The 14,326-nt window shown below is 42.8% G+C and overlaps 1 protein-coding gene across 1 annotated transcript in view; it reads left to right on the plus strand.

Moving 5' to 3' along the window:
• Nucleotides 1–662: 662 nt before the first annotated feature.
• The window catches only part of LARGE1 (LARGE xylosyl- and glucuronyltransferase 1), a 363,795-nt gene continuing 350,131 nt past the window's right edge, over nt 663–14,326 (plus strand). The window contains exon 1 of the mRNA XM_019515316.1: nt 663–845. Coding sequence (XP_019370861.1) covers nt 740–845 — 106 coding nt within the window. The 5' untranslated portion in view covers nt 663–739. The remainder of the gene's footprint in view (nt 846–14,326) is intronic.

A 14,326-nucleotide genomic window follows, 5' to 3' on the forward strand; every position in this document is an offset into this window, starting at 1 on the left:
GTAGCTGTTCTTGCCATACTTCTCATATAAGTGTGCACTGCAATTTCCAACAGATGTTTTTTGGGTGGAAAGTACATGTTGTATGTGAGGAAATATGGTTGTCTACAGCTTCTACTACAAGTTGCTAGTTCTTCTTTTCATTTTCCTCTGTTAGCCACTGAGCTCTTCTTTCTTCCTTGTAGATATGTACACATCAGCAATCCTTTTAGTGACCACCGTAATTGCTACGCTACCTTTCCTGATTCGGTTTTCTTCACCACCTTGCAGCTAGCCCATCAGTGGACTGCTGTGAGTCCTGCTCTTATTAGACAGAGTTAGACTGACGCGGCCCTCTCATCTGTTCAGAGGGCATTACCCACTTAATGACATAAAGGAAAATGGAATCTTTTTCTGTGCAAAAGGTAGCAAAAAATGTTGCACTCTGAGATGAGCTGAGTGTGCATTTAGCTGATTTGATACATTTTATTGATTTATTCTCTTTTAGGGGACTTCTAAGACTTGTGTTGTTATATTAACAGTGCAGAATGTTGAAATGAGAACTGTTTTGCAATGCCAGCAACCCATTTTCAGTCTCATTCTTTAATTCTGCAGGGGTATGGGGAGCGTCATACTTAATATAGAGGTATAAACTGGTAACCCTGCCATCTTTTCTCTTCAGGGAGTAATATGTTGGAGGCTGTGGACTACATGCTTCCAACATAGGAACAGCACCGGGTTGGGAATCTCCACTTCTGAGAGAATGCTGGGGATCTGCAGAGGGAGACGGAAATTCTTGGCTGCCTCTCTGACTCTCCTTTTCGTTCCAGCCGTAACCTGGATTTACCTGTTTGCTGGGAGTTTTGAAGGTAAGAGGGGTGGAAAAGGCAGATGGGAGCTGCTGAATGATTGGAATGGAAGCTGACATGTGGTAGGATTTCAGATGTCATTAAAAGTTAAATAAAGCTGCTGTTGTCATGTCCTGGAAATGGCTTTCAGTGCATAGCTCTGAAAAGTAGTCCTCACTACCTTCTGACAGATGTAGATGATGGTTTCAATTGTGTTTGTTTTTTTCCCCTTCCTACTTTAGGTGCTTTGAAAAAAATCTGTAAAACTTATTTCTTATTCATTTTCCTCTCTATGCTTTCTGGCATGTCACTGTCTCCTGTGTCTTGGAGGTAGATAAAATAAGATTTAAAAAAAATCATAATAATCTTTTTAGATGTGTCCTTAAATATTTATTTCTTTAGCTTATACAAGTGTTTTAAAAAGGAGAACTCTCCATATGATTTAGATACTCTTGACCTAGCTTAAAAATAAAACAGCAGGAATCTAATATAATTCAATGTTAAATCTTGCCCTCCCGACAGTTCTTTCCCCTTACTGTTAAATTCCATCTCCTGTTTCCTTCTTCTGTTTTCAGAAAATGGTGAGCCTTGTAATGGTCCCTGAGTGTCATCAGGTTCAAGGGTTGGGTGCTGGGGAAGAGTTCAGATTGCAAAGATACGGGGTTCTTACAGCAAGATCTTTGCCAGCAACTGCTTCTTACATCTTCTAATGGGGCTTCAGATTAATCACTTCTGTGATTAATCAGTTGTCAGATTTGTTAGGCCTGGGTGCAGATCCAGGAGGGGGGGAGGGAAAGGGTACAGTAGCACAGTCGCACTCCGCTTCTAGTCCATGCCATGAGACCAGCAGCTGAAGATTTTTTTTTTTTTTTTTTTTTTTTAACTCCCAGATCAGGTAAAAATTCCCTCCCCTCTGTGCCCACTGGCACATCCCCCTCTCCCCTGCCTGCCACTGCTGCTGTCCCTGGGTGGGAAAGCTCAGAATCCTTCCTGCCCCACTCCAGTTGAGTGGCATGAGAGCTGGGCTCAGCCTGAAATGATGGCAGTGGTGGCAGCAGACAGGTTCCTCCCTCCTGCCTGCTGCCTTGGGTCATCCCTGCCAACCCAGAAGTAGGCTCAGGAAGGGGAGACCCTATCCACCTGCCACAACTGCTGCTTTCCCAGGCTGAGGCCGGTTCCCTGTGCAGCTGGGCTGGAGCAGGTCAGGAGTAGCTCTGGAGCTCCCCTGCCCCCAGGACACCTGCAACAGTGGAGACAGTGGTAGTAGAAGGTGGGGGACTGGGAGGGGAGTGCTGCTGCTCCCTCAGTGTGATCTGCCCTTCCTAGTGGGAGGAGGGGGCAAGTGAGAGCAGGGGTTCAGCCATCCCTGAAATGTAGGTCTCCTTTACAAAATCCTGGATCCACCCTCTTAATGTCCTTGGGAACACAACTAAGATCTGATCTTGTTGCATTTTCAGGTGCATTCTTTCATTGTTAAAGGAAGCAGGAAGATCATCCCTCTACTCCCTTCTCTTTTGTTTAGTGTTGTAATAGGAACAGTTGTAAAAACCATGTTTGGGAAGGTCTGCTAAGTAATTCTATATGCAATTACAAATCAACTTCTCAGAAAAGTGTGCAGAGCCACCTACAGAATCTACAGTGGAACTAGACAGTTTTTCAATCTATTTATCAGTGCATGGCAGGTGAAACAAATATTGAACACAGAAAATCAATCTGTATCTTGAGTATCTCAATATATAAAAATCAGTTGAGATGCATTGTTTCTGGGTGGCTCACAGAAGTTTGTGAGTCTCTTTCTGACCTCTCCTGTCTATAGATGAAGATGCTCAATCTAGAATGTACACTGATTTGCCGCTCTATATTGGTGACTTGGAGTAACCAACACCTTTGCCAATTAAATTCTGATAAACAAGGTTCCTGGTATTTGAGGATTTCAACTGTGACATTTCAGTTAGGTGAGAAATATTGTAATATCACCCTTATTTTCAACTACTTGTATCTTAAAAATGGTGGTGGAACATTTTATTCTTAATCAATAGATATTTTTTAAGGTGTAAAGAAAATATGTGTAGTGGCATTTGAGTTCACCTAACATGAGGTGTTGCAGCCACTTAAATATTGCTGAGATATTATTTGAGGTCTGGTGATTCAGAAAGCAGCTTTGTTTTACATTAAGCTTCTTTATTTGTAGTCCTGGATGTGAAATATATGCTTTGCTTGAAAACAAAATTGGATTCAAAGTAAAATAAAGTTAAGAAGAGCTGAATATTCTTCAATATTCATTACCTCACTTTGATTTAATCACATGCCAGGTACATACATGAGTTTATGCAGTTTTATTTGATCCCTAGCAATTCCACCATAATGGGTAATCACTATATGAGCTCATTCTGGGATGAAGCTTTTATGGGCTACACAATAAACTGAACATGGAAGGGGCTTGTTGCTTGAAAACTGATGATCTAGGCTGAATAGCCCAAATTTGGTTTAATAGTAGAAGCTGACCAGATTTGCATCATCATTTTTAGATGAAAATTACAATTACAACATTATTAGTAAAGGTTTCCCTTTTTAAAGGGTTTATAAATGATTAATAGATATTATAAACGTGTTGTGGGTATTAGAGGTATGTGTTATAGCTGTAAGTACATCACCAAGATGATGCTACAAATGGTTATAAGTTATGCTTATAAATAAATTATTGAACATTTTAAATATTTTATTTTTAGAACATCTTGTTTTCTGGTGTTTCTCATTTTGGATTTGTCTGGCTTCAGATATCAGCCATTGGGTCTTGTTACGCCTTTCTCCACTAGATTAAAGAGTCCTTAATACCACCTGGTATTTTCTTCTTATGAAGGTCCTTATACACTTTAATCAGCTCTCAATCTTGTTTTTGCTAAGCTGAACAGATTGAGCTCTCACATGCTCTCTCTTTAGTCTTCCAGCCATTTTTGTAAGTATTTTGTAGCCTTTCCAGTTTTGTGTACTTTTTAAAATATGGTCATCAGAATTGCTTTCATTTATTTCTATACTGGTCTTATCAGTTCTGTAAATAGCAGTAAAAAGACCTCCTTTTTCCTACTTGTGACTGGATGTTTATACATCCAAGCATTATAGTAGCCCTTTGCACTATTTTCCATCTGTATAAACTGTTTATTAATGGGAGCTCAATTTAAAGCATGTCTAACATGATTACATTTTACCTGTCCATTTCCTATGTCCTGTTTTTCAAGTTCTGCAGTAGGCAATTCCCTGTTTTGTTCTGTTTTTTTGTCAAGAGGTACCTAGCAACTTATTGCTTCATAACCTTTTAAACAGCAGATGAGGACTGAGCTTCTACTCTTGGAATATTTGTTAGAGGGGAGCACTACTCAAGTTAACACTTTACTGTAATTTAACACACATACTTTATGTATGAACCAGTGTACTGAAGAGCATTCTGAATACTGCATAGTCTTTGAATTGGTCTGATTGCTGTAGTTGTTTTTAACACGGCATACAAGAGCCAATTAGGTGTCTTTTTTAATGAAAAACGAATTGTTTAACAAACTTAAATGTCTTCGAAAATGCGTAAGGGAGTATCAGGTGTTTGAAATAGAAGAGGGGAAATTATGAAATAACAGGGGTGCACCGATAGAAATTTTGGGGGGCTGATACCAACAGCCAGTTATTAATGAGGCATTGGCTGATGCTGATCCGATTTTTGCTACAGCTGCGTGCAGCAGATAAGTTTGTTGTGGTGGAAGGAGACAGAAGAGGCATGGGGGGGGCAGATCAATGCCCCCCATGGTGAGGGAGGCAGTAGGGGTGGGGCTGGGGTAGGCACTGGCAGGGTGGCATGCGGGATGAAGCCGCAGTTTGTCCGGGGGGTGTGGGGAGGGAGAACAGCTCCTGCTGCTATGCACGCCCCTGGAGGGCATGGGGGGAGGGCGTGTGGCCTGGGTCTGGGCAGGGTGAGCTGTAGCTGGGGCTAGGGGCCGTGCTGGGCTCTTCCTGGCAAGGGACCTGGGCTGTGCTGCTCTTGGGGTAGGCAGTGGCAGCGCTGGTAGGGAGGTTATGGGGGGCCTGCAGCCACCCCAAACTTTGCCATAGCCCCTCCTGGCCCCAGCCTGAAGCTGCATCCTGCCCTGCCCTGCGCAGATCCAGGGGTGCATGCCCTGCTGTGCCCTCTGTGAGTGTGCTGAGTGGCAGGAACTGCTCCCCTGCCCCATATTCCCTGGGATAAGCCCTGGCTTCACCCCAGCTGGGCAGTGCCTACCTCAGCCCTACTCCCTCCCTCACAACGGGGGGTGTTTATCTGCCCCCCTCATGCCCCTTACCTCCCCCCTCCCCTTCCATCACAACAGACTTACCAGCTGTATGCAGCTCTCCACGCTGCCAGACTGTGCTCCTCACTACCTACATGCTGCGCTGCTGCAGCGCACACACAGGGGCATTTATCAGCCACAACAGGCTGATTTTCTAATATAGTCAATTTTCTTTATATCAGTGCTGAACCAATATCGAACTGATGTCTTGGTGCTCCTCTATTAAATAAATAATGATGCAGTGATATATTGTAACTGCTTATAACGATTAAAATCAGTGGCACAACAAGCTGAGTTGGCACATAGGGCAAACATTGTGGGAGAGCAGAGGTGGTGGGAAGGGATGGGGTTCTGAGAGCAGGGGTAGGGGGTGCAGGATTTCTGAAAACAGGAAATTGGGGTTGCAGGTTCTGGGGTTGGTGGGGCAGGGGGAAGGTTGGCACACAGCAGCATTACCTATGCTAGGAACTTCTAAACAGTCCCAGCTGAACTTCTGGTGCTGTGCATGCTCTGCCCACCCTGGTTGTTGCTCTTAAAACAACAGAAGCTGGGAAGTGTTTCAGAGTTTCCAGTCTGGCAATGCTGCCAGGATGTGGACTTTGTGGGTGCCCCTGCCACACACCTATAGTTAAACTACTGATTAAATTAACTAATTCTTTGGTATATAAACTCAGCAGAGAGCACCCAAGGCAGTCCCATGGATTGTAACATCTTCCTTTCCATAGGTAGCACACTCGCATTCCCTCTATCATTGTGGGGGGGGGACACAAATTGGTAGTACTGTATTTGGGCAAGGGTCCTCTAGGCTGTCTGTCTGTTTTAGGCTCTTCCGTTGTTCCTACTTCTGTAACATGTAAGCAGCCTTCATACTTTAACATATTTAGCCTCACTGTACCTTTGTGCATTAGGGAAGAATCACTGACCTCACTTTACAGATGAAAAACTGAGACATAGTGAGATTTGCCTAAGGTTACCCAGAAGTCTGTGGCAGAGCTGGGAACTGAATTTGGTTTTCTTAGGTTTCAGGATCGCACTCTAACATGTGAGCCATTGTTTGTCTCTCAGAGTTCATTCCTCCAGCCCTGGGCCCATGTAGCCTAGTTAAATGTGTCTGAGGCTGGCATCGTTCTCTGACATTTCTTATGTAGATTCATTTTTAGTCCAGGTAATCTGTAGAGTTAAGATCAGAACTAGAGTTGGGCAAGTAACTTAAAGAATGATAAATAAAGTTTCATATATGCATTTTAATCTTTAAATTGATTCACACTGCTGTTTGCACCATTTTTGTGTTTGCTTTCCATAAATATGCTAGTAAATATGTTAATTGGTACGACTTTGCAGAAACAATGTCAGCTGTTCAATATTTGCCAAAAACACATTTTGGAATCACATTTGTGAATATTTGAATCAGAAAGCTGATTCTGGGGTTTAAACCCAATCACTCGAGTATCAGAAATGTATCGTGGGACCTGTGTGGCTGATAAAAACAGCTTGAATTTTTAATACTCTTCCTGAATTGCTCTTATAAATACAAACCTGTAATTAATTGTGAAAATCTCTATCAAACATTTTCGACTAAAGAACAAATTTGAGATAAAATCTTCAGAGACTATATGTAGTCAGGTAAAGGCCAGATTTGTTGAATACATTTTATGTTATGAGTGATTCCCACAGCTATAGATAGAACTGTGGTATGTACTGTGAATCTCAGAAAATTCAGAATGGAGAACATTGTCCAGTACCCATTTAGGCTAGGGACAGTAATTACACATAAACTGATATAAATGTTCAGAACCCAGTTCAAATCTGTAACACAACAGAAGGTCAGTGCACAGAAACCGCTTTCAAAATGGTTGAAACCAGTTTAAGAAATAACCTGAATGGATGTAGTATCAGCCTGAACTGATTTAGGTTAAATCAGTCTATTGAACTTTTGTCCCAAATCCCCTCCACATTCAAGTTAACTCACAGTCCCCCCAGCATCAGAGGATGCTTTGCGCCTCCCCGGCAAACTCCCTTTGTAGGGTGGATGGGCTAGCCCTAGCCCAAGTTGTCTGTTCCAGCCAAGGAGAGAGATGTGCTCTAGTGCCACCTGCTACCCCCACCTGCTGGCCTGGGCCACTGCAGATGTGGCTGCATTTCTGGAATCAGAAGTGAATGTCTCTTCACTTGCTGTATCCATTCAATCTACTCAGCTTAAACTAACCTGCAAAGATTGAATCGATTCAGCCTCAAGCTTTTTGCCTGTCTATACTTAGCCTTAAAGTATAAATTTAAGGCTTGTTCAAATCCCACTGGGATGAATGTAAAGGCACTGGGAAATAGGATTTCAGAGGATTAATCTTACCATGACAACTTAGATTTTTAATAAGTGCATTAAAACTGTAGTCTTAGTAGCTCTGTGCCTAATAATCAGGTTATTATCTAAAAACTATACATTTTTACCCTGAGACCTTCAGTGAAACAACCAGTTTCATTAGCATGGTAAAAATACCAATTTTTTACCATGGGGTGATGTTAATTTCAGACACTGTTACCTGATTCCAGTACAACATGGCTTTCTGGGAAATCTTAGGAATTTCTTATAATTTGGGCATATTTGATACTCAGGACTAGGCCTCTCTACCAGAAAGTTCCCTCTGCGAGTGGTGTCTTTGAGCCTCAAAACTTAAATTTCTTAGCTTCCAGATCAGTACCTCAAACACTAGCTTTTAGCCTAAGAGACCTGACCTTTTCATCATCTTAGAAAACGATTAATATGAAGCGTGACAAAGAATGAAGTTTTATTCCCTGGTGTGTAAGCAAACAAGCTGCTTGTGAGCAGTGACTAGAAACTAACTTCTGTTTTTATGCCAGATTCAGAATGGGCTTGGCCCAGGGGCAGTAAACCCAATATCTAGAGCCAAAGGGGAACATGGCTGAGAAACTTTTGCAGGTCAAACTACTATGTGAGTGAGAGCTACATGGCATTGTCATCTTAATCATTCATTCACCCAAAACAGCAGTTATTTTCTTACAAAGCAATTTTATCCCTGTATAGTAAAGCCCACCGTATGGTTCACAACCTACAATGTTGATTGTCAGTACTTCCTTCTCTGTCTGCAAGAAGTCCATGCTTTTGAAGCGGCAAAGCCATGATTCATGGAAAACGTAGTAAACCTTGGTGTGGCCATATCCCATGGAGAGTCACTGTACCATGTTTGTAAAGGGAGACAGATTGGCCCCACTCTTCATTTTCTGTAGAGAAAAGATATATGAAGATGGATGGGGAGAGAAGGTGGATGTATTGATCTATAAAAGCAAGGTATTGTTCCTTTCATCACATAGGTGAGGAATTCAGCCATGACCCCTGTCTTGGCCAACTCCTTTTGCCGTTCCTCAAACTAGGTTTACTCACTTGGGGTGACATTCTGTTCCCATTTGGTCATTTAGATTGGCATTTTATTACTGCTCGGCGTCTACGTTGCTACTGACTTAATGGTGATTTAGATGACCAAATAAGAATAGAATATTACTCTTGTAGGCTAGTGCACCTTGACCGTAGGATGGGGAACGTCCTGATTATGAGTGATTTATCTTTCTGTTTTGTCATTGCTTTCTTTGCCTAGCTGCCATTATTTCCCCTTTATTGAGGAAAAAATACAGAATGGAATTGTCTTTTTCTGATCAGGGATGAACAGCTATTCTATTAAGGAGGAAAAATGCTTGGGGGAATACCCTTTGGCATCCTAAAGGAGTTGTTTAATGCTTTTCTCCCCACTCATGTGGAAACCTGTTTGAAAAGGTTTCCCCAAAATAAAACTTTCTAGAATTGAGTGAATCTATTCCCAAAAGGAAGAGTAGTTTCAAATACATAAAACTGATGTTCTCCCAGAGGCCTACAGAGTTCTAAACAAGCTAGGAATGGACTGCTTAAACACCAGAACAAAGGTTTCCTACTAGTTCCACTGGCTATAGGCTTCAAAGAACACTGGTTGAAATATCCGTTTTGACAAATCTGCATTTTTGTAGGGGAAAAAAAAATGATGGTTCAAACATGTTGTTTTCAGTGAAAGCTTGTTTAAAAAAAACCCACAACAACCCTTAAATTAAGCATTTCAGTAATGGTAAAATGCAGCATTTTGATATTTTTAGAACGGGACATTTTTAAAGGGTGTTCAAAACAAAAGTGTTGTTTATATATACATTCAGAGGAAATAAGAATGAAATGTTTTTTGTTTTTTTGTTTTTTAAATATTAGTAAAACTTTCATTGGCCCCAAAATCTTTTCCTTTGGAATTTAATTTTGTGGGATCAAATGTTGGTCTGCTGTAACTCCTCCCCCACTTCTGTTTTAAATAAGAAATACTCAAATTGTGAAATTTCTTCAAAAACAGAAAATCAAATCTGTGGCCATGATTAGTTTTGAACCTTTGTATGAACCTGCATAATGATAATACTCCATAATCTATACTTGCATATTTTGGTTGGATGGTGGGATGATTTTCTTATTTTCTTTGAATATGTAATAACAGAGTGCTTAGCTGAAGGTACCGCCACCACATGTGCAGGCCCCTCTTTTGACCTCAGTAACCTGGACGGAACTGGTCATATATTTGCGTGCTTGTCAATGGAAACCTTGTATGGGATGGAGATTGGGGATTGTTCAGTTGGATAACAGATTTCCTCTCTTGAAATTTTGTCTATCTGCCTCCCTTCTGTGGTTTCATGTCCTTCCTTATATTCCTCTTTGAGATTAGGGCACGAGTAGAATTGTTACTGTAAGGAGGTAACCTTGGAGAAATGAATGAAATGCCTAAGCAACTTAAAAAAATGAACTGGAAGGCATTATCTTGACTCTATCTTTGTAAATACCCACAGTAAGAGAAATCACTGCTGACCTGAAATGTTGTATGCTGTTAGTCTGAGATTCTCTTTACATGTAACAAATGATTGATATATGGCTCTGTTGAGTATTCAAGGGTATAACAGTGACCCCTTTAACCTGTGAATGGTGCAACATCAGTATCCTTTCCCACCTCTTTCTGAAAAATGGCACAACAGATAAGATGTAACCGTCATATTGCAAAAATCTAATTTTGTGCCTTGATACTGCGCAGTCATTTAGTACGCTCTTAAGCAAGTACTAAATGACTTCTCAGTAACTGACATTACTGCATAGTCCACTACACAGGTTTTTTCCAATGCTGCTGCGCAGTAGCAACAAGCTGCTGTGCAGTAGCGTTGGCTTCGTGGTTTGTGCCCACCGACACTACGTTGCCACAGCAATGAGCTACAGCAACGTAACTCGTCACTACAGCAGTGTAGCATCTTGTGCAGATGTGCCCACTGAGTATTCGAGCATTATATGTTGGCTATGCAGAGTGTTGTTTTTGCCTTTGTCAGATTTATAGTGAAGCTCTAATCACAGAATTGTCTGTTTCACTAAATTTTGCTCAACCAGATCTGTAGTCAATAGTAGAATGTGTGTGTGTTAATTATTATTTATATGAACTATTCTTCAAGGAAAAAAGATAAAGCGACTGACAGTTTCTTCAAACAGTTTTCTGTAATATTCTTTTCATGATAATTTTTAAATTTGAAGTAGTGACAAGGTGCCATATCAGGACACTTAACAGCAGTTTTATACAGTTCTAAAAGAGGGAGAACAAACTAGACATGAATCTTCCATACTGCTTTGTTACAAATGGACTCCCTGAGCTTGTGTAGAAACCTAATGAACTCAATGTAGCTACACAGAGATGTAAATATGCCATCTCAGAGTACAATTGCAGAAGTGGAGTTGAAATATTAATGTTGTTAAGTGGAAAAATGCCAAGAGTACATCTACCCAACATAATTATGGTGCAACTATAGCATGCATAGGTGCATAGTACGTAACACAATATAATGTGTATATACACCACAAAAAGTGAAAAGACATGGCTTCAGAATGGGGTAGTATTTAAACTACTTATCCAGGTTCTCAATAGGGATGTACTGTGGTCCAGACTATGTCAAAGCGTATGCCACCACATCTTCACAACTACTGTTACCTGTGTTATATACATTACAGGTAGTGTGCATATGGCTAACCATGCTGTAATCACACCTTCATTTCGCTGTGTAGATATTTATATGAAGTGTGAAGGTTGAAGTTGTCACCTGTATAGGGCAGTGCTCTATTAATATAGGGCTGAAGTTGATATAAAATAGAGGTTATTATTGGGAACTTTATTGCTGTAGCTGAAATAAATTCATAGTAAATGGTTCTCTAAAGCATATGAGAGCTGACAATAACCTAGGTTCTCAAAAAGAGACTAGAGTAGGAACTAGAATAATAACATGCGAGTGCTTTCTGTTTGGAGTAAAATGAGCAAATCATGGGATGAATAAGCTGGAGTAGAACAAAACTCAGATACTGATAGTTTTTTCCCATGTAGACTTTTCCCCCCTTTTCCTGACTCATTTCTCATTCATCTCTTCTTACCCATGTGACAGCAAGCCTCTCCTGGGACAATAACACTGTATTTACTCAAATAAAAAACAAGTTTTTTTCCCCCCAATCAGCATGGGGGGAAAAAGCCCCTCGTCTTACATTTGTATACAAGGAAACCTCATTAAATACACTGTCCATTATTAAACTGCTGCCAAAATCAGCATGTGCTCAGTAATAGAAACCAGCTATGAAGTTCATTAAAATAAGCTAACACTGAGCATGATTATAAAAGACATGGTCCATATTTAGGGGCTGGAGGTACTGAAATACCAGACTGGCACTTGGAAAGGCCTGAGCATGCCCTGACACCCTCCTCTGGTGCCAAAAATACTTCTTTTATTTTTAAGGAAAATGTTTTGTGTTACAAGCCAAACCAATTCCAAATCCCTGAGTCATTCAGGAACCATATATGGCTGTACTACTGGCCAACATCCTTCACCACCACCTAGGGCTTCAGATGTTTCCAAACCATTTGGCGGACATCCTGTGTGCAAGCCCAAGCCTGGAGGCTTGGGGGTTGGATGCCCTTGAGGTTCACTAGCCCTCAGCCATATGGCCACAGGAGCAAGCTAGGGAGGAGTCTTCCATTAAATTTCCAGTGGGAAGATCTTGGCTTTATGCCCACTTTCTGGAAAAGTGGGAGGTTAACTATACATTACTTCTGCAGGTGCTACCCTGTGTCAGAAAAACAGTTATTCCCAGCAACTAGGAAAACTGCCTTAGTAGTCACGGTATTTCCCCTGCTAGGTAAGATAGACTAATGCAACCCATTTGAATAAGATATATGTAATTCTGCCCACTGTGTTCAGGCCTGCTTAGCACCAACTCTTTTTAAAGTCACTACATTGAATACATTTTGACTTCTTTTTCACTTCAAAGCTGAGCTGAGCCTTTCTTTCACATTTCCAATGAGGCTTGTTTCTTCACCAGCCTTAAATTTCTGACAAACATCACCAAATGGGGCCTCAAAAGTTCACCCAGAACCCCTCCGTTGCCCCTTTTCTCAGCCTGTTGCATATGATTAGTGTGGCCTCGGCCTCCGTGAGGTAGAGTTAGACCAGGTTGCCCTGTACCTTATTTGCATGTACATTTTTGGAGGATCGAAGAACATCAGGTTCCAGTCATGTGGAGGCTAATTAGCACATGGATTCTTTGGGCTCAGGGAAGAGGTGTCTGGAGTGCATACATATACTGAGCAGTGCTGAGCTCTGGGGTCACCATGGCTTGGAATGCCATTGACTCTGCTGGGGCACAGCCCAATGAACTGTATGGTAAAGCAAGAGCCTTTTGGCTTTGGACTAATATCATACATAGTTTGTACTACATACAAGTAGATACAAAAGTGGTGCTTAAAATTGTGTATATGGAGTACCCATGCTAAAACTTGCAGCAGTTTCAAAAGAGGTAAAATGCATATTTCTGGATGAACTAAGTCTGTGGGTAATAGAGATACACAGATGCATTGGTCCGATATTGGATCAGAACAGATATAAAGAAGATTGGCTGTATCAGAAATCGGACCAATGTGGCCGATTAATTTGGCCAGTAAATGCTCTTGCATGCGCAGCTGCAGTGCAGTACTTGGGCGGCGAGGAGCAGAGCCCGGCAGCATGGAGAGCTGCGTGCAGCTGGTAAGTTGTTTGTGGTGGAAGGGGAGGAGGGAGGGAAGTGGCAAAAGGGGGTGCAGATCAATGCCTCCTGTGGTGAGGAAGGGGGCAAGGGCAGGCACTGCCTGGGTGGGGTGGGGTGCAGGACAGTATCGCAGTTCATTGTGGTAGGGGGGAGCTCCTGCCACAGCTTACACCCTGGGAGGGCACGGGGGGGTGGAGGAGGGGCATGTGCCCCTGGATTTGTGTGGGGCAGGGCAGGCAGGTTGCAGCTGCAGGCTGGAGCTGGGGCCGCACCAAGCTCTAGTTGGCATGGGCTGGGCTCGAGGCAGGGGCTACAGAGGGAGCTGGAACCATCCCAGATTTCATCACAGCCCCGTTCCCAGCGCTGACGTCACTGTCTGCCCCAGCTCAGCGCCCCACCTCCACCCACACGCTGGGAAAAGCCAGGGCTGCACCAGGCAGGCACTGGCCTCAGCGCTGGGAGTGGGGCTACAGCAAAATTTTGCGGGGCTGCAGCCCCCTTTGTAGCCCCTGCCCCAAGCCCAGCCCCTGCTGAGAAGAACCTGGCACAGCCCCAGCTGCAGCCTGCAGCCTGCCTGCCCCATGCAGATCTGGGGGCACATCCCCCCCCCCAGTACACTCCTGGGGTGCAAGCAGCAGTGAAAGCTGCCCGTCTCACTAGCTGCGACTCCATCCTGCGCCCCATCCCAACTGGGCAGTGGCTGCCCCTGCCCCTTCCTTCACCGTGCGGGGCATTGATCTGTGCCCCCCCACACCCCTTCCCACTCAGCTTTCCATCCACCACAACCAACTTACCAGCTGCATGCAGCTGTATCGGAGATCAGATTGGCATTGGCCAATATACCTCCTTAAAAAGCAGCTGTGAGTATCGGTCCCCAAAATCTCTATCTGTGCACCCCTAATGGGTACTATGTAAATTACTATGGACATGTTTATTTCAAGGTCAGTGTTTTCAAATTTGCTTCTCCCTTCCATATGGTCAGGGAGACCAGGGTCTGATAGTAAGGAAGGGGAAGAGATTGCAGGAGGGAAGAGGATGGCGGGGGGAGTCTGGGAAAAGGGGGCTGCCTGCCCCCCCCCCCC

This window comes from Gavialis gangeticus, unplaced genomic scaffold (assembly GCF_001723915.1).
Source record: "Gavialis gangeticus isolate Ggan-Ray unplaced genomic scaffold, GavGan_comp1, whole genome shotgun sequence".
In the NCBI taxonomy this organism is placed as follows: Eukaryota; Metazoa; Chordata; order Crocodylia; family Gavialidae; genus Gavialis; species Gavialis gangeticus.